The sequence below is a fragment of the Vulpes vulpes genome, chromosome 12, assembly GCF_048418805.1.
Source record: "Vulpes vulpes isolate BD-2025 chromosome 12, VulVul3, whole genome shotgun sequence".
Lineage (NCBI taxonomy): Eukaryota > Metazoa > Chordata > Mammalia > Carnivora > Canidae > Vulpes > Vulpes vulpes.
Genome location: NC_132791.1, coordinates 184,028,384 through 184,048,990, shown reverse-complemented (window position 1 = coordinate 184,048,990; position 20,607 = coordinate 184,028,384). Strand labels below are relative to the sequence as shown.

General features: G+C 43.4%; 1 protein-coding gene across 1 annotated transcript; it reads left to right on the top strand.

Annotated features, from left to right (window-relative positions):
- Positions 1-98: 98 nt before the first annotated feature.
- CMTM2 (CKLF like MARVEL transmembrane domain containing 2) lies at positions 99-19,233 on the top strand. The gene is made up of 4 exons (XM_026011667.2): positions 99-777; positions 920-1,078; positions 17,079-17,180; positions 17,611-19,233. Exons 1-4 carry the CDS (start codon positions 496-498, stop codon positions 17,836-17,838), a joined length of 771 nt encoding a protein of 256 aa, XP_025867452.2. The 5' UTR covers positions 99-495; the 3' UTR covers positions 17,839-19,233.
- The last annotated feature ends 1,374 nt before the right edge of the window (positions 19,234-20,607 follow it).

Below are 20,607 nucleotides of genomic sequence, written 5' to 3'. Positions count from 1 at the left end.
GTGCTTCCTCGTGTTGCCTTGTGTAAACGTCGAGTTACCTTCTTCCGCGGGACAAGGCTGCCCAGGGGCGGGTGGCCAGGGCCCTGACCCGGGGGCGGAGGGGGGGGGGGGGGGCCAGGGCGGGGCGCGGGCTCCGGCTCGCAGGTGTGCGGCGCTGGCGCTGGCGGCACCGGCCCGACACGCCCCGTGTCCTCGCAGTGCGCGGGGCGGCCGCAGCCAGGTGAGGGCGCAGCCAGGTGAGGCCGCAGCCGGGTGAGGGCGCAGCTAGGTGAGGCCGCAGCCGGGTGAGGGCGCAGCCGGGTGAGGGCGCAGCCGGGTGAGGGCGCGCGGGCACCCGCGGCGCGTGGGGGGCGCCGGGGCGTTGGCGTTCGCCGGGCCCGGCCGTTGGCTGAGCGGGACCTCTGAGCGGGTGGTGGCACCAGGCTCGCTCAGAGGCCAGGCCTGTCCGGGGACAGCAGGAGAGATCCGGCAGGCGGTGACACCTCCCACGCGAGGATGGCTGACAAAGGCAAGAAGGGCAAAGCGGCGGCCCCCGCCCCGGCCCCCGCCCCGGCCGCAGCCGCGCCTCCGCCCCCTCCGCCCCCTCCGCCCCCTCCGCCGGGCGCCAAACCCCAGGACCAGGACCAGAAAGAGGAGCCCAAGAAAAAGGAGAAGTCGGTGCAGCCCAAGGATGAAGTGGGCACGAGGAAGGGGTGTCGTCGCTACAAGTGGGAACTCAAGGACAGCAATAGAGAGTTCTGGGTTATGGGGCACGCCGAGGTCAAGATCCTGAGCTTGGTAAGTCGGGCTGGTACCGGGTGGTGGTGGGGGGTGTGGAGAACGATGGGGAGAGAGAAGGAGCTCGCTCCAGATGGGCCCCGAGGAGCTGGAGGGCTGAGGAGAGCCCTTTGCCATGGCTCAGGTGCATGTCTCCCAGCAGAGCTGCCTAATAGCTTCGATGATAATGTTCACCGGGACCACCGTGCACCCTCTCCTGACACTCATCATCACCATGGAGTTGTCCGTCTTCTGCTTCTTCTTCATTGTCTACACCTTCGCCATCAACAGATACATGCCTTTCATCCTGTGGCCGATTTCGGTAAGTGAGGAGGTAGGGAGTGCGTGGGACTACTGTTTCTTCCTGCATGTGTCTTGGTAAATGGAAGTGACTGTGAACAGAGCAACAGGTCCGTCCCCCCCCCCCCAACATACTTGTGCCGAGGGCATGAGCTCAGCACCTCCGGTGGGGCTAGGAGCCAGGATAGGGCAGCTGAAGTTAGGTAGAAAAGGCTCTCAAAAAGTCCAGCTTGGGGGTGGGGATGGTGACGGCTCTTATGTATCTAGTGGTCAAAGGAAGAGGTCTTTGCTTTCCTGAAGCTATGCTCTCCACCACAGCAGGTGAGGTACAGCAACCAGCTGTTCCTCCCACTTCTGTGCCAGCTCACATTTGAATGGGGAGATCACCCCAGAAGGTACCCCACCCCCAGAAATCAAAGGAGAAAACCAAGGATGTTAAGCGTAGGGGCACCTGAATGGCCCAGTCAGTTAAGCATCCAAACTTGATTTCTGCTCAGGTCATGATCTCAGGGTTGTGAGATCGAGCCCCTGTAAGGCTCTGCAGTAGGCATGGAGCCTGCTTAAGATTCTCTCTCCTTCTCCCTCTGCCCCCTCCCCTGCCATGCACGTGTTCTCTCTTTCAATAAATAAATAAATAAATAAATAAATAAATAAATAAATAAATAAATAAATAAAATAATGTTAAGCCCAGAAGAATGTTCAGCCCAAAGTAGTCATCCATTGGAATAGGAGCTGGGCAAGTTACCCAACCACCTATAGCCTGTTTCCTTCATCTGTAACATGAGGACAGTAATAATCTCTCATGGGATTGTGCCTGAGAAATAATTACAAAGTGCTTGATGCTGTGCCTGAGGGTGTAGGGACTTGAATCCCTACCCATCATCTGTGTAATCACAGAGCACATCCACCAAACTCCCATGTCACTTCATATTCCCAGCGTGCCTCCAGAGCCCTAAACTCAAGGCTTCACGCACTTTACACATAAAATGGTCTCAGGATAACCAAGTAACTTACCCCCAGATAACTCAGCTAGTAAGCAGCAAGAAAAAGGATTCAAATCCAGCTTTACCAGTAAAGTCTGAGTCCCTAACTGCATTCTGTCCTGCTTCCTTGTCAAAAGTGATCAGGGCCTAGGGATTCATAGGTCTCAGCAGGGTAGGTGAGGACCCCCCAATACAGGGAGAAAGGAGAGAAGGACCAAATAAGACTCTTGGGAAAAGGAATAAACAGAAGATAGAGTAGAAAGGCAGAGGGCTGACTCCAAGGAACTTGAGAAGAAACTTTCAGTTCCAGTGAAATGAAATATCAATAAACTCTGAGAATCCTCCTGCTGCACTTAGCTAAAACGACTAGGGAAAATGTAAACACAACTGCTGTAGCTGAATGACCGAGCCAGCAAAAAAAGAGAAAAAGAAAAAAGAAAAGAAAAGAAACAAATGCCAGCAATGAAAAAGAGGGCAGTGATTAAATAAGCTACTGAAGTGTGGTTGGGAACAGCCCACAAAGAATTACCCCATATGGATTTTCATGCACTCATAAGTTACAGGAGGTGAGAGGCCTTGGTCTTAAGCAAAATGGGGATTTAGAACTGAGACCCCTGCATAAGCCAGCACCCTGAAAAGACTGCCCCCTCAGGGAAAAGACAGGCAGAGAAGATACCTTTCCCCCACACAGAAGAATAAGAAGGCATGTTCACCTCTGTCTGAGCTTTGAATTGAAACACACACACACACACACACACACTTACCTTGAGAAAACAGAAATTTTGAACCTGAATTTTGTACAGATTTGGTTTGAATTTTTACTACTTGCATCTTTAAATGTAGGCACAAGCCTAGAAGACTTGTGCCTGGGAATTAGCATAAAAATTAATTCCAATTTAATGATGTTCTGATGATGTCCTTGGAACTCCTGAAAGAAACAAATGCAAAGTCACAATCGAAGTATAAAGAGATACCCACAGGAGAGGTGGGGGCAGCAGGGGAGGAGGGGGAGACTTGTCAAAAATGAGTTCACAGTTCAAAACTACAAAATGCCTGATTTTAAAATCCCCATGTCTAATAATTGAGAATCAGCAAACCTAACATATGGGAGGATTAGAACCCTAAGAATATGAGATTGATAGAAGAGCTGTCTTAAAATAATAAGAAATATACTTAAAATAATTAAAGATATAACCAGAGGAACGCCTGGGTGACTCAGCGGTTGAGTGTCTGCCTTGGGCTCAGGGCATGATCCCAGAATGCGGGATTGAGTCCCATATTAGGCTCCTTGCTGGGGGGCTTGCTTCTCCCTCTGCCTGTGTCTCTGCCTCTCTGTGTCTCTCATGAATAGATGAATAAAATCTTAAAAAAATAAATATATAAACAGAGCCCTAACAACAGAATAAGACATTCTGAAGACAGAATAAAAAGATCTTTTTTAAAATATAAAATATGGTACCTAGAATTAAACATAGTTATTTAAATAAAACTGTCAGTAATGTGCTATAAAGCATATTAGACAAAGCTGGAGAACTAGCAAACCAAAAGATGTGGGGGGGGGGGGAAGATGTGGGGAAATTACCCAGAATATGGCACTGAGAGATAAAGACAGAAAATATGAGAGAAGCTGAGTCGGAGAAAATGGAATGAGAAAGTCCATCATAAGCCTAATAGGACTTCTAGAAGAAGAGACTCATAAGAATGGAGTAGAAATACTCAGAGTGAAAATGACTGAGAACTCTCCAGATTTATTTATTTTTAAATATTTTATTTATTCATGAAAGACACAGCGATGCAGGCTCCCCATGGGGAGCCTGATGTGAGACTCGATTCCAGGACTTTGGGATCACGACCTGAGCTGAAGGCAGATGCTCAACAACTGAGCCACCCAGGTGCCTCAAGAATCTCCAGATTTAATGAATAACCACTAAAAATGGCAGAGTTGGGAACACCAAAACTCTTGTCTCTCCACTAAAATAATGATTTGGCTGTCAAAAACTGTCAGAATCAACTTTTTCATGACTCTGGAATCTAATTTTTAAAAACTTATGGGGCATTTGGGTGGCACAGTGGATTAAACATCCAACTCTTGGTTCCAGCTCAGGTCGTGATCTCAGGGTCGTAAGATTGAGCCCCGTTGTTGGGTTCTGTCCTGGGCATGGAGCCTGCTTGACTTTCTCCCTCCCTCTGCCTCTGCCCCTCCACCCCACTCTCTCTCTCTGTCTCTCAAATAAATCAACCTTTTAAAAAAAACTTATAACAATCAGAAGAATGCTTAAGGAAGAAAGAAGCTGTTGAATTTGGTAAAGGAGGCTTGTGACATTTTAACTACCCACCATCCCTCACATCCCAGCTTGTCCATAGCCATGAATACAACAGCCCCCATTTCTGGTCACGTTCTTTGCTGGTAACAGAAGGAACAATACAGACCTATTGTCAAAAAATGATGTTTGTGCCTGGTGGCTCCTTGAGGGACAGGCCCAGGAACTTGACTTTCTTTTACCTGCCTCAGAGCTTTTTTAGGGCTGAAGCAGCTTCCTGGATATCATTTGTCAAAAGTATTTTTTTTTTTTAAAGATTTTATTTACTTATTCATGATAGACAGACAGAGGCAGAGACAGGAGAAGCAAGCTCCTTGCAAGGAGCCCAATATGGGACTTGATCCTGGGATCATGCCCTGAGCCAAAGGCAGACACTCAACTGCTGAGCCACCCAGGCGTCCCTGTCAAAACTATTTAAAGGCATATCTACTAACCATAGCCACCTGAGGCAAGGAAAATCAGATGAGGCAAGGAATAGACAGACCAGAGTTTGGGAAGAGGCTGGAGAAGGAAATACAGTGGGGAGTAAGAGCTATGCAAAGCTACTACACATACCAGGTATCTCTTTATACTCTTTATACTTCGATTCACACACACGTGCTGAGGGCTGGACACATGCTCGCAAAAGACCCTAAGCTTGTGCCCCTTGCAGACTTCTAGGTTCTGCACAAGCAGCAGGTGAAAACAGAGTTCTAAATAGCTTGGACAAGTATTGAAGGAGTACCTCAACACAAAGCCAACTTGCAAAGACTAGTAGAGTACTTTTGTTTGTTTCCAGATATTTAAGGAAATCTCTTTCAGATCACTACCTGAAGGTACCTGGGAGTTCAGATGGTTAAGCATCTGCCTTTGGCTCAGGTCATGATCTCCAGGTCCTGGGATCAAATGCTGCATCCACTCCTGGCTCTGCAAGGAGTCTGCTTCTCCCTCTCCCTCTGCCTCCCCCTGCTGCTCATGCTTGCCCTCTCTCTCTCTGTGTGTCTCAAATGAATAAATAAAATCTTTTAAAAAAATTAAGGTGTGACTGGGTAGCTCAGCCAGTTAAGCATCTGCCTTTGGTTCAGGTCATGGCCCCAGGGTCCTGGGATCAGCCCTACATTGGATTCCCTGCTCTGTGGGGAACCTGCTTCTCCCTGTCCCTCTGCCTGCCACTCCCCTGCTTGTGCTCACTTTCTGTGTGTGTGCGTGTGTGTGTGTGTGTGTGTGTGTGTGTCAAATAAAAATATTTTTTAAAAATTTTTTAATAAAAATCACTACCTGACCATTAATCTAGTGAAACAGCGACTTCAGTGGCAGGACTAGAAGAATACAGTCTTTAAAAAACAGTTTAGAAAAAAGTCATTAAACATACAGATGTCTACAACTCACAACAATCAGCAACAACAAATCCAGGGGAAGAGGGAGAATATGGTTTACAGAGTAACTACATTATAATATTCAAGATGCCCAGAATTATAAAGCATGCAAAGAAATAAAGTATGGTCCATTCACAAGGAAAAAAAATTAATAGAGACTGTCTCTGAGAAAGCCCAGATATTAGACTTACTAGACAAAGAGTTAAAATCCATTGTCTTAAAAATGCTTAAAGAACTAAAACCAGAAGAACAATTCATGAACAAGTAGAAAATATCAGTAAAGAGAAATTATAAAAAGGAATCAGGAAGAAATTCTGGAGCTGAAAATAATATAACTGAAATGAAGAACTGACTAGGCTGGTTTAACGGCAGATTTGAGCAGACAGCATGAATCTGTGAACTTGAAGATAGGCCAATTGAGATTATCCAGTCTGAGGAAATGAAAGAAAAAAAGAATGAAAAAACTGAAGAGACCTATGAGGCACCATCAAGTATTCTAACATATGCTGAATCCCAAAAGAAGAGAGAGAGAAAGGGGAAGAAATAATATTTGAAAAAATGGTAAAAAAAAATTTTCCAAATTTGATAAAAGATACAAATCTACACATTCAAAAAGGACCAAGTAGGATAAACTCAAAGTGAGCCACACTGAGACACACTATAATCAAACTGTCCAGAAACAATGACAAAGTCTTGAAAGCCACAAACAAGAGAAGCAACTAATCTCATACAGGCGAACTTTAATAGGATTAACACCCAATTTCACATCAGAAACCATGGAGACCTGAGACAGTGGAATGATGTACTTAAAGTCCTGAAAGAACAAACAAATCCTGTCAACCAAGAATTCTATCTTTCATATTTGCTATCTGTTATGAGTTGAACTGTGTCCCCTAAAAAGATGTTGAAGTCCTAACACCCAGTACCTGTGAACATGACCTTATATGGAGTAAAGGGCCTTTGCCGATGATGAGGTCATTAGAGTGAGCTCTAATCCAATATGACTAGTATTGTTATAAAAAGTAGAAATTTGGACACAGAGATAGACATGCTCAGAGGGAAGGTGATGTAAGGAGACAGGAAGAGGATAGAAGGGGAAACAAGCCAAGGAATGCTTAAAGTTACCAGAAACTTGAAGAGAGGCCAGATCATTTCCAGTACCTTCGTAGGTAACATGACTCTGCCAACACCTTGATTTCAGACCTCTGGCCTCCAGAAGCATTAAATAATAAATTTATGAGGTTTTTCTTTTTTTTTTTTAGTTTTATTTTTAATTTATGTTGTAAGCCACCTACTTGGTGGTACTGTGTTATGGCATCTTCAGGAAATGAAAACAATACCCTTCAAAATTGAAATCATCCTTCAAAATTTACCATTCAAGGGGCATCTTCAGTTGAGCACCTGACTCTTGACTTCAGCTCAGGTCATGATCTCAGGGCCATGAGACTGAGCTCTACGTCAGGCTCCACACTCAGCATAGAGTCTGCTTGTCTTTCCCTTTCCCACTGCCCTGCTCACATACACATTCTCTCTCTTTCAAATAAATAAATCTTTTAAATTATTCAAAAATGAAGGATAAGGGGTGCCTAGATGGCTCAGTCAGTTAAGTGTCTGCTTTGGCTAAGGTCATGATCCCAGGGTCCTGGGATTGAGCCCTACATCAGGTTCCCTGCTCAGCGTCTCCATCTCCCTCTGCCACTCTCCCTGCTTGTGCTCTCTCTCTCTCAAATAAATAAAATCTTTAAAAAAAAAAAAAAGGAGAAACTAAGACATTCTTAGATAAAAGTTTGTTGATAGTAGACCTGCCTTACATGAAATGCTAAAGGAGGTCCTTCAGGCTCAAATGAGAGGACACTAGACAGTAACTTGAAGCCATAAAAGAATAAAGAACACCAGTAAAGGTAACTACATAGATAAATATAAAATACATTATTGTTGCATGTTTTGATTGTAACTTTTTTTCTGATATGATTTAAAAGACGAATGCATAAAACAATAATTATAAATCTCCGTTAATGGGACTGTATGTAAAGATATAATTTATGATGATAACAAGAGTTTTGTGTACTAGTAAGCCTAAGGTGGTATCAATTCAAACTAGACTATTATAAATTTAAGATATTAATTATAACACCAAGGTAAGCTCTAATAAATTAACTAATGTATAGAAAAAGAAATAAGTAATGAAATTGACACTACAAAAAATTAAACAACAAAAGAAGGTAATAGTGGAGGAGCTGAGGACAAAAAGATATATTTATTTATTTTTTATTAATAAATTAATTTTTTATTGGTGTTCAATTTACCAACATACAGAATAACACCCAGTGCTCATCCCGTCAAGTGCCCCCCTCAGTGCCCGTCACCCATTCACCCCCACCGCCCGCCCTCCTCCCCTTCCACCACCCCTAGTTCATTTCCCAGAGTTAGGAGTCTTTATGTTCTGTCTCCCTTTCTGATATTTCCCACACATTTCTTCTCCCTTCCCTTATATTCCCTTTCACTATTATTTATATTCCCCAAATGAATGAGAACATAAAATGTTTGTCCTTCTCTGATTCACTTACTTCAGTCAGCATAATACCCTCCAATTCTATCCACATTGAAGCAAATGGTGGGTATTCGTCGTTTCTGATGGCTGAGGAATACTCCATTGTATACATGGACCACATCTTTATCCATCATCTTTCGGTGGACACCGAGGCTCCTTCCACAGTTTGGCTATTGTGGGCATTGCTGCTAGAAACATCGGGGTGCAGGTGTCCCGGCGTCTCATTGCACCTGTATCTTTGGGGTAAATCCCCAGCAGTGCAATTGCTGGGTCTTAGGGCAGATCTATTTTTAACTCTTTGAGGAACCTCCACACAGTTTTCCAGAGTGGCTGCACCAGTTCACATTCCCACCAACAGTGTAAGAGGGTTCCCTTTTCTCCGCCTCCTCCCAACATTTGTTGTTTCCTGCCTTGTTAATTTTCCCCATTCTCACTGGTGTGAGGTGGGATCTCATTGTGGTTTTGATTTGTATTTCCCTGATGGCAAGTGATGCGGAGCATTTTCTCATGTGCATGTTGGCCATGTCCATGTCTTCCTCTGTGAGATTTCTCTTCATGTCTTTTGTCCATTTCATGATTGGATTGTTTGTTTCTTTGGTGTTGAGTTTAATAAGTTCTTTATAGATTTTGGAAACTAGCCCTTTATCTGATATGTGATTTGCAAATATCTTCTCCCATTCTGTTTAAAAAAGATATATTTTAAAAAAAAACAGCAAAATGACGGAAATAACTCCTTATCAGTAATTACTTTAAGTGCACATGGATTGAACTCTCTAGGGCAGAGATGATCAGAATGGATTTTTAAAATAATCCACTTTAAATGATATGATATGAACATAACAGATAGATTCCTTTAGTCCAAAGATACAAATAAATTGAAAACGAAAATGGGAACAGTTACTCCACATAAATAATAACCAAAAGACAGCTGAGGCGGCCATACCAATATCAGAGTTAATGAAAGATATGAATTCTCAAAGATGTACCAAGAAAAATAAACACAAAACGACACTTAGGTATCTCACAGAGGCACTGCTGATTACCAGAAACAAAGGAAAATTTAAAATCAAGAGAAAATATTATTTGCATTAAAAAAAAAAAAAAACAGAAGCAACAACAAAAACCCTCAAACTACTAGACTTAACTTCATATATTTCAACGGCAATGACAGTGGCCAGAAAACACTGGAATAATTTCTTTAAAGGGATGAGATGGCAAGAATAAATAAAGGCATTTTTCATTTTTATTGAAATTCAATTTGCCAACATATAGTGTAAACCCAGTGGTCATCCCATCAAGAGCCCTCCTTTAGTGCCCGTCACCCAGTTACCCCATCCTCCCACCCACCTCCCCTTCCACGACCCTTTCTGTGTTTCCCAGAGTCAGGAATCTCTCATGGTTTGTCTCCCTCTCTAATTTTTCCCATTCAGTTCCCCTCCTTTCCCTTATAATCCCATTCACTATTTCTTATATTCCACCTATGAGTGAAACCACATGATGATTGTCCTCAGTTTGACTTATTTCACTCAGCATAATACCCTCCAGTTCCATCCACATCGAAGCAAATAGTGGGTATTCATAAAATAAAAACATTTTATTTTTATTTAATTTTTAAAAAAGATTTTATTTGTTCATGAGAGACACAGAGAGAGAAAGAGAGACAGACAGAGACACAGGCAGAGGGAGAAACAGGCTCCATGCAGGGAGCCTGACATGGGACTCGATCCCAGGACTCCAGGATCACACCCTGGGCCGAAGGCAGGTGCTAAACTGTTGAGCCACCCAGGTATTCTCCAAAATACATTTTTATTTTTTTTATTTTTTAAAGATTTTATTTATTCATAAGAAACACACAGAGAGAGAGAGAGAGAGGCAGAGAAACAGGCAGAGGGAGAAGCAGGCTCCATGCAGGGAGCCTGACATGGGACTCAATCCTGGGTCTCCAGGATCAGGCCCTGGGCTGAAGGCAGCACTAAACCACTGAGCCACCAGGGCTGCCTCCAAAATATATTTTTAAACAACAAATGAAACAATTTCATTTTCCTGACCCTCACTGAAAGAACTACTAAAATATGTACCTCAGAAATAAAGAAATTAAACCAAAAAGAAATTTGTGCAGTGTAAAAAAGGAACAGTAAGCAAAAAGCCTAGTGCACTTGTGGATTGACCTAAATAAACACTAAAGAGAGAATTGGAGGGACGCCTGGGTGGCTCAGCTGTTGAACATCTGCCTTCAGCCCAGGGTGTGATCCCGGAGTCCCGGGATCAAGGCCCACATCAGGCTGTGTGGAGCCTACTTCTCCCTCTGCCTGTGTCTCTGCCTCTCTATCTCTCTGTGTCTCTCATGAATAAATAAATCTTTTTTTAAATAAATAAATAAATAAATAATTTTTTTAAGTGAACTTATTTATTTATAAGGAAGACTTGGCAAACAGCAACCATAGTGGGAGATTTTAACATGCCTCCTTCAGCAATTGATAGCTTGATCTAGTGACATACATAGAACGTATGGAGCCCTATACCCAACAGAACAGGCTATGTGTTGTTTTCAAGTACACTTTGAACAATCATAAAAATTATCCTCAGGATGCCTGGGTGGCTCAGTTGGTTAAGTGTCTGACTCTTGATTTTGGCTCAGGTCATGATCTCAGAGTCCTGGGACTGAGCCCTGTGCTGGGCTCTGCACTCAGTAGGGACTCTGCTTGAGATTCTCTTCCTCTTCCTCTGCCCCTCCCCCTGTTCATGCTCTCTCTTAAATAAATAAATCTTTTAAAAAATTTATTCTCAGGATACCTGGGTGGCTCAGCAGTTAAGCATCTGCCTTCAGCTCAGGGTGTGATCCTGGAATCTGGGATCGAGTCCCACATCAGGATCCCTGTGAGGAGTCTGCTTCTCCCTCTGCCTGTGTGTGTGTGTGTGTCTCTCTCTCTGTCTTTCATGAATAAATAAATCTTAAAAAAAATTTATTCTCAATAAGAACACAAAGCAAATAACAAATAAGTAAGTAATTAACAAATAACTGATGTCATCCAGACCATATTCTCTAACTTCAGTGTAATATAATTAGAAATCAATCAGTAAAATTTAAATCCCCAGGTGTTTGGGGGGGAAATCTAATGTGTTCCCCAAACACGAAGATTTCGTATTTATGTTGCATTCACAGATACTATCTGTAGAGTCTCCCTAAACTATTAAAATTCAAATCTATATAATTAGAAAAGAAGATTGAAAATTAATAGTCTTAAGAAGGTGCCAAAACCAAATTAAAACAATGGAATTAAGAAGGCAATGCCAAAGATAAGAACTAGAATTCATGAAGTAGGAAGCAAAGATCCATTAATGAGGACTAATAAAACCAAATAACCTAGCTATTTGAAAAGACTAATAAAGTAGATGGATCCCCAGGAGGGAAAAGAGAGAATGAGCAAAGAAAAATACTACTACAAAGATCAAGACGAGATTTTTAAAGATTACAGGGAAAATGTGAATTTTTAAAGATTACAGGGAAAATATGAATTTTTATGCCAATAAATTGGAAAGTTGAGATAATAGTTAATTTCCTAGGAAAAATTAACATAATATCGACTCAAAAAGAAATAGAAAAACAAGTCATAAAACAATTCATCCATATTTTCATCTGGCACTTGTTTCACTTTCTTTTGGTTCATTTGGAGTCATTTTGGCATATGGTGTGAACCATAACTCCAGCTTTATATCCACCTTTTTTTAAGAGTGAGTACCCATGTGAGCCAATGGGGGGTGAGGGCGGTGTGCAAAGGATGAGAGAAAGAGAATCTTTTTAAAAAATGTTTTATTTATTTATTCATGAAAGACACACAAAGAAAGGCAGAGGCGTAGACAGAAGGAAAAGCAGGCTCCATGCAGGGAGCTCGATGTGGGACTCGATCCCGGGATTCCAGGATCACACTCTGAGCTGAAGGCAGACACTCAACCACTGAGCCACCCAGGCATCCTGAGAGAGGAAATCTTAAACAGGCTCCATGCTCAGTGCAGAGCCTAATGTGGTGGTCAGTCTCAACCCCAAGATCATGACCTGAGCTGAAATCAAGAGTCGACGCTTAACAGACTGAACCATCCAGACGCCCCTCTAGCTTATCCTCATGCCTATCCAGTTGTTCTGCCCCTATCACTCAATTTATTCATTTATTAAGTAGTATATATTTTCCTCACTGATTTAATTTTTTTAAGTTTTATTTATTTGAGAGAGAGAGCGTCAGAGAGAGAGTGAGAGAGCATGAAAGGGCTGGGGCGGCAGAGGGAAGGGGGAAGAAGCAACTCCCCTCTGAGCAGGAAGTCCAACACTGGGCTCTATCCCAGGACCCTGATCTCAGCCAAATGCAGGCATTTAACTGACTAAGGCACCCAGGTGCCCCTCCCCACTGATTTTAAATGGCATTTTTGTTAAATGTTAAAATCCCAAATGCAGGGTTTATTTCTAGACTTTATTTCTAGTTTCACTGGTCCCTTTTTTCTTCCCATTTTTTAAAGTCTTGATAATATGTTATATTATCTAGTAGGCTTTTGATCTTATAATGTCTGATTTTAAGGAAAGTAAAGTATATATGCCTAGCTTATCTGAATGTGGCTATAAAAATCCTCAGTAAAATATAAGCAAACTGAATCAAGTAATATACAAGCAAGTAATACATCATGATCAAGCAGGGTATGTGTCAGGAATGCGAAGCTGGTTTAGTCTGCAAAATTCTACTAATATAATTCACAATCTTGTATCTAAAGGAGAAAACCAGACAGCCCAGGTGGCTCAGCGGTTTAGCGCCACCTTTGGCCTGGGGCTTCGGCCTGGGGTGTGGACCCAGGATCAAGGCCCACGTCGGGCTCCCTGAAGAGAGCCTGCTTCTCCCTCTGCCTGTGTCTGTGCCTCTCTCTCTCTCTGTGTCTCTCATGAATAAACAAATAAAATCTTTTAAAAAAAATAAAGGAGAAAACCACATCATCATCTCATGAGCTTCATACAAACTGTTAAGTAATATTCAATATTAATTTTTAGAAAACTCTTAGCAAACTACTTTAAAAGAGGACTTATATTAATAGTAGGTACCTCCCCAAACCTACAATAACCATTGCATTTCATGGTAAACCTTTTTTTTTTTTTCATGGTAAAACTTTAGAAGCGTTTCCTTCGCAGTCCCTACTAGCCTTCCTTCTGTATAGCACTATGCTGGAGATCTTAAATCAGTCACAGTGTAACAAGAAAAAACATGTATGGATTGGGAAGGGGAAAAAAACTAGAATCATTCACAGATATGATTCTCTACATAGAAAATCTAAGAGGATCGATAGTGGAATTACCAGAGTTGCTTGAGTACAACCAAGTAACCAGAGACAAACAATAGAGTTCCTGAATACTAGCAGTGAACAATGAGAAAATGTGACTTTTAATAAACAATTTAAAACAGCAACAGATGGGACTCCTGGGTATCCGGGTGTCCGGCTCAGTGGTTGAGCATCTGCCTTTGGCTCAGGTTGTGGGTCCCAGGATCAAGTCCTACATTGGGCTCCCTGTAGGCAGCCTGCTTCTCCTCCTGCCTATGTCTCTGCCTCTCTGTGTCTCTCATGAATAAATAAAATCTTTAAAAAAAATAAATAAAACAGCAACAGAAACTACAAGAAACTTAGAATGAACCTGTTCAAAGATGTGTAAGACTTTACACAGAGATCACAGTTTATTAATGGACATAAAAGAAAACTCTACATAAATGGAAAAATACCCCATATTCACAGATTTGAAGATAAAGATGATACTGATTTAATTCCATAATAATAATATAAATTACATGAAATTTCAATCTGACAGAGGTTGTTCCTGGAACTTTACAAGGTTATTCTAAAATTCTTACGAGGATTAACTCACTCAACAAGATACCAGAATTACTATAAAGCTTTGGTCCTAGCTTAGGGATTGACAAAAAGAGTAATGGAATTGTTATGGACTGAATGGGTATCCCCAAAATTCATAGGCTGAAATCCTAACCTCCAGAGTGACTATGCTTATAGATGGGGCCTCTGGAGTAATACTTAAGATTAAATGTAGTCAAAAGAGTAGGACCCTAATCCAATAGAAGTGTCCCTGTAAGAAAAGACAATAGAGAGCCCTCTCTCTCCCTCTTCCTCTCCCCTCTTTGTCTTCCCCTGCCTCCCCCCACAACCCCACCTTGAACACACTACAGAAAAGCCATATGGGGGCATAGCAAGAAGGCAGCCATCTGCAAACCAGAAATAGTCCTTATCAGAAACTGAATATAATGGCACCTTGATCAGGGACTTCTAGCCCTCAGAACCGTGAGAAAAATAAATGTTTGTTGTCTAAGCCACCCAGCCTATGGAATTTTGCTGAGGTCACCTGAGAAAATGAACATAGGAATAAAAAGAGAACTCAGAAACAGACCTACATACATATGGCAACTTCGTATATGGCAAAGGTGGCATTATAAATCGGTTGAACAGAATATTGAATAAACCTGCTTGGGAATGTGTATGTGAGAGAGGGAGAAACTATGTATCAATTAAAATTAAAACTTTACAACAGAAGATATCATAAACAAAAATTTTAAAACCAATAGAAAAATGAGATCAGGGATATGATGATACCTTTGTCTTCTTGTCTGACTGCTGAACTGTGGATTTCCCGTACTATGTTGAATAGGAGTAGTGACAGTGGACGCCCTTGTTGTGTGTCTGATCTTGGAGGAAAAGCTTTCAACCTTTCACCACTGAATATGATGTTAGCTATGGGCTTTATTATGTTGAGTTATGTTCCTTCTATGCCTAATTTGTTGGGAGTTTTTATGATGGATGGATGTTGGATTTTGTCAAACACTTTTTGTCTATTGAGATGATCATATGATTCTTTTCTCTCATTCTACTAATGTGATCTACCACACTGATTGATTTGCATAAGTGTAAAACATTCTTGCATCTCAAGGATAAAGCCTACTCCATCATGGTGGATGATCCTTTTAATGTGCTGCTGAATTCAGTCTGCTGGCATTTTACAGAGGCTTTTGGCATTTCCATCCATCAGGGATTGGCCTGAAGTTTTCTTTTCCAGTAGTGTCCTCTTTTGGCTTTGGTATCACGAAAATGCTGGCTTCATAAAATGAATTTGGGAGTGGTCCCCTCCTCATTTTTTGGAAGAGCTTGGTCAGGGTTATGAGATTAAGCCCCAGGTAGGGTGCCACACTCAGCACAGAATCTGCTCAATATTCTCTCTCTCCCTGTGCCCCTTTCCTTCCCACCACTCATGCACATGTTCTCTCCAAATAAATAAAATCTTTAAAAGGGGGGGGGGTCAATGCTAGAAGAAATCTTTTATTTAAATTTAAATCTAAACATGCAAAACGCACAAAATAGTATATATTGTTTCTAAATATATAATATGGAAGAAAATACAAATACACTCTTGGGAAGAGTACCCATTAGCTCCCAATGTGTGTGGCTGCCTCTGAACAAGGGACATGAAAGGGCAGAGTAGGGACACTGTGGCTCTATGAAGTTTTACTTCTGGCTTTTTTTTTTTTTTTTTTTTTTTTTTTTTAGAGATCTAAGTAAATATTGCAAGATGTTAAAATCTGTTTAATCTCAGTGGTTCATGGCTGCTAGAGGTGGAAGTAGGGATGGGATGTTTGCAATGTATTAAAATTCAAAAACCAGGGGCACCTAGGTGGCTCAGTTAGTTAAGCGTCTGCCTTCGGCTCAGGTCATGATCTGAGGGTCCTGGGATCGAGCCCCGCCTTGGGCTCTGTGCTCAGTGGAGAGCCTGCTTCTTCTTCTCCTTCTGCCCCTCCCCCCTCTCATGCACGCGCACTCTCTCTCTTTCTCAAACAAAATCCTTTTTAAAATAATAAAATTTAAAAGCCTGAAAAAGAAAAGGCCCATGACAAGCAACCAGGGAAAGACAGTTAAGAGAAAACAGCATCACGGCAACCAAGGGGAAGGGCGGGCCTCATCCAGGGCTGCAGAGCTGGCTGTTGCCCACAGGATTAAGAGGTCCACAAGCTCTGGACCACCATCACCCCAGGAGTGATAGGGGAGGAGGCTGGCTCACAGTGGTCATGCTTTGGCCAACTCTAAGCTTGGCTATGCTAGGGAGTGGCAGTGTGTGGTACTTGCGGGGAAAGCAGCCCTTCTGCTCAGTCTGGGAACATCTGGACCTGGTCAGGAAGGAAAGGGAAGCAAGTATGGGGCAAGGGTAGGATGGAGGCCAGAAGGGATGAGAAGGAAGGTTGATGATGGAGGAAGTGGTGTGGACTTGCAAGGAGGGGAGTGTCTAGGAAGTAAGGCGGGAGGGGTGGGGGCAGGGGTCGAGGAAGCTGCCAGGGTCATAACCGGAGAGGCCAGAATCCAACAGAAGTTCCTGCAAGCAGCACAGCCCACCCGGGATCCAGAGGGGAGAGCTGGCCCCCTCCGCAGACTGATGATGGGGTTTGTACTCACCATTAATTTGAATCGTTGTGCATTCACTTAAATGAGTATTGGGGAGAAAAAAGAAATTAAAGTGTAACTAGCCACTAAATGTGTCCTTTCAGAGAAGGTGGCAGCAGAAGGGGCCCATGAAAGCTGCTAAGCACCCTGGGCTTTGGGCCTCAACTCAAAGAGCCCAGCCCTGGGGGCCACAGCATGCCCACCCAGCTGATGTATATTTATCTTCACATATATATTTTTTAAATCAGGCAGAAGTTTGGAAACCATCGCCTCTGGAGGAGGTCTATGCCAGGTTGGGTGCTGAGGGGGTCTTGGTTGAGGCTGACTCTCCTGTCTCCCACACTTTCAGGACCTTCTCAATGATCTGTTTGCCTTCATTTTCCTTGTGGGGGCCGTGATCATAGCTGTGAAAACCCGACAAACCATGCCCATGCACTACTTCATTGCTGTGGTGAGTCTTTCATGTTGGGTACTTTATTTGCTCAGAAATCACCTCTTCTGGAGAATGAGTGTTTTCCTCTGACTTAAGGAGAGGACTTCTTTTCTTTTTCCAAAATCTCGGGACCCATGCAGAGTTTAAAAGTGAAGTTGGTAAATGTTTCCAATGAAGAAGCCACTTAAAGATGCTGTCCAGGGAGCCAGCCGAGGTCAGGGCTCCCTCCTCCTAGCTGTCCTGATCTCTGAGGCAAAGGGCCACACCCAAGCTGGGGATTGGGAAGCTGAGGTGAAGGGAGGGGCAAACTTAGAATGTCTCTGGTCTGGAAGTTTGTGGGGAGCAAGGGATGTGATAACCAGCACCTGCTGATGAATAAGAAACAAAGAGGGACTATGCCAGCTTTGGAATGAAAAGCAAAAGTAACCAGCATCCTTTTGTCTTCCAGATCCTTATTGGTGTGGCTGGACTTTTCGCTTTAATCGATATATGTCTTCAAAGAAAACATTTCAAAGGCAAGAGAATCAAAAGGAATGTGCTGATTCCTCCTCCTCCAGGAAAGGACCAAAAGGCTGAAAAGCCAAAGGAAGGAGAAAAACCACCAGAAAAGGCAGCAGAAAAAGCACCAGAAAAAGCAGAAAAGCCCAAGGATAAAGAAAAGGGAGGCAAGAAATGATGGGAAGGAGACCCCTGCTGTCAGAACCGGCAATGTGTTTTACCACAAAACTTATGTCCACTATGTGTCTTGTCTTCTCTCTAGAATGGTTTTCTTTTCCATCCTAATAACCACCTTTGCTTGGAAAAGAAATTCTTCTTTAAATGGATTTTTAAAGCCTAAAGTTGACGTAAACATTATTTTGTTCATTCAACAAAAGTTCCCAAGAGTTTTGATGCAGAGGGCAAGACCGGAGCCGGGCCTCTCAGGCTGCCTGCAGGCCACAGGGCACACAAGGTGTGGGGGACTGGCAGTGTGGGTGACAGCGGCTGTCAACAGTGACCAGCCAAAAGGGCCAGAGGAAAACATGAGACTGGAAAACAAAATGAACATTTTGTTCATATTGATATTTTTATTTTCCATTTTTTGAGAACATCTAGGTAGTCGCTATGAGAAAAATAGGCTGTTGGCCTTCCTTACTCTTTGCACTTTAGCATGGGTGCTCGTTTGAGGTCCATTCGGGAGGAGGGCAAAGAGGCGGTATCATCCCCTCAGGGCTCAGGGCCTCCTACAGTGGGAGCCAGGCCTCTGGGACCTGCGGTATCTCCCTCAGTGAGGACCTGAACATAAGCCCTGACAGGCTCAGCTGGGCCTTGGAGCCACAGTTCCCACACGCAGGCCTCAGTGAGGGCCCCAGGCTCACTGAACAGACCAGCCATGTGGCCGAAGAAGGGTCATACTCATGAGAGGAAAGAAAACAAGGTCCCAAACTGATGCATGAGGAGCTAGAGGAGACGGGTGTGGGGTGGGAGATGAGAAGTAACAAGGCACCCCCCAGCCCAGCCAGGAACGAGGTGAGGAACAGGCTGAAAGGCTCAACTGGGCCTTGGGAGCCGTGGTCCTGACTCGGGCCTTTGCCCTGAGTACCACAGGGCATCCCTGAAGTGGCAGGGTCTACTCCTCCAGGAGATCACATACTCGGCTGCTGCAGAGCAGAAAGCGAGGCTGGGAAGAGGATGCAGCATGGCGTTTGGGGTGTGGGGAACAGGCAAAGCCTGAGCTTGGATGGCCCCCACCCCTCTAGTCATACTCCCTCTGTAGCCCCCACAGTACCCCCGTGGGCTGGGCAGGATGAGTCACAATGTGGGGGCAACTAGAGGGAAGTACCTTGTAGAGAAAAACTCAAAAGTGCACCCTGTCCTGCCGTGTGACCTGAAAGTCCTCTCCTAGGTACGAAGCCAAGAGGAATGGTGGACTAGAATGTTCATCATAGCCAAAAGGCAAAAAAGAGCCTAAATGATCAAAAGGAGGTAAACTGTGCTACTACATTCACAAAATGGAATACAACTCAGCAATAAGAATATTGAAACAACATGATGATGAATAATGATAAAAATAAAAGATTCATAATGACGACTCTCACATTATATTGAGTGAAAGAAGGCAGACACAATGAAGGACATGCCCTATGATTCTATTTCTATGAAGTTCAAGAACAGGGAAAAATACAGTGAAAGAAATGGACACACTGGTTGCCTAAAGAGGTGGAGCTTGAGGACCGATTACAAAGGGGCCTGAGGGTATGAGAAAGTTGATTATTTTCACTGGGGGAAGTGGTCACACAGGTGTATACATTTGTCAAAGCAAGTGTATACATCTATCTATTTCATCATATGGTAAATTTTATTTAAAAATGTAAGCTAAATAGGACTGTGTTCAGAATCTAATGGAAAAGGGTAGAACTTTCTGAGCTCCTTTGTGTGGCCATTCCTCTCAATCCCTGGAGGTGGCTCTCCGGGCAGGCAGAGGTTCTCCACATCCAGACAGAGAAGGGTGCCATGGGACTGGGCTGGGTGTGGAGTGCGACTTGATGCAGCCTCCTGTCCTGATGAGAAGGGGATCCTGGGACAGGGCTGTAGTCACCAGAGATTTCAGGAGGATGCTTCTTTGGAGCAAAACTATATCAGGTGAGTATCTGCTAGTAGCAAATGCATCCCCTATGGATCTGGTCAAAATGCAGATCCTGAAAAATCCTAACTAGCACATTCAGAGTAAAGATGGATACTGTGTGCTTAAAAACTGTAAAGAATGGGATCCCTGGGTGGCGCAGTGGTTTGGCGCCTGCCTTTGGCCCAGGGCGCGATCCTGGAGACCCGGAATCGAATCCCACGTCGGCCTCCCTGCATGGAGCCTGCTTCTCCCTCTGCCTATGTCTCTGCCTCTGTGTGTGTGTGTGACTATCATAAATAAATAAAAATTTAAAAAAAAACTGTAAAGAAGACAATAAGTTAACAACAGTACTTAGTGGGGGAGGGGGAGGAGGGATTATGAGAAAGATTTTAAAATTTAACAGAAGGGACAGTGATATGGAAAAGTCCACATTGCTTGGTAAAATACACCAATTTGAAAGATAAAGAGGAAATCCTAAAAGCTTTCAGAACAAGAGAAATAGCACAAAGATATTATAGACATGAGAACAAACATCAAAGGCCACCTGGATATTAGAAGACAAGGAAGGGGCACCTGGGTGGCATGGTTGAGTGGCCTACTCTTGGTTCAGCTTACATCGTGATCTCAGGGTTGTGAGATTGAGCCCCATGTTGGGCTCTGCACTGACTCTCCCTCTGCTCCCCTCACTTTTAAGACATCTTTTTTTAAAGGGGGGGGGGGGATGCACCTGGGTGGCACAGTCAGTAAGCAACCAACCCCTGGTTTTGGCTCAGGTCATGATCTCAGGGTCATGAGATCGAGTCCCACATTGGGCTCTACACTGGGCATGAAGCCTACTTT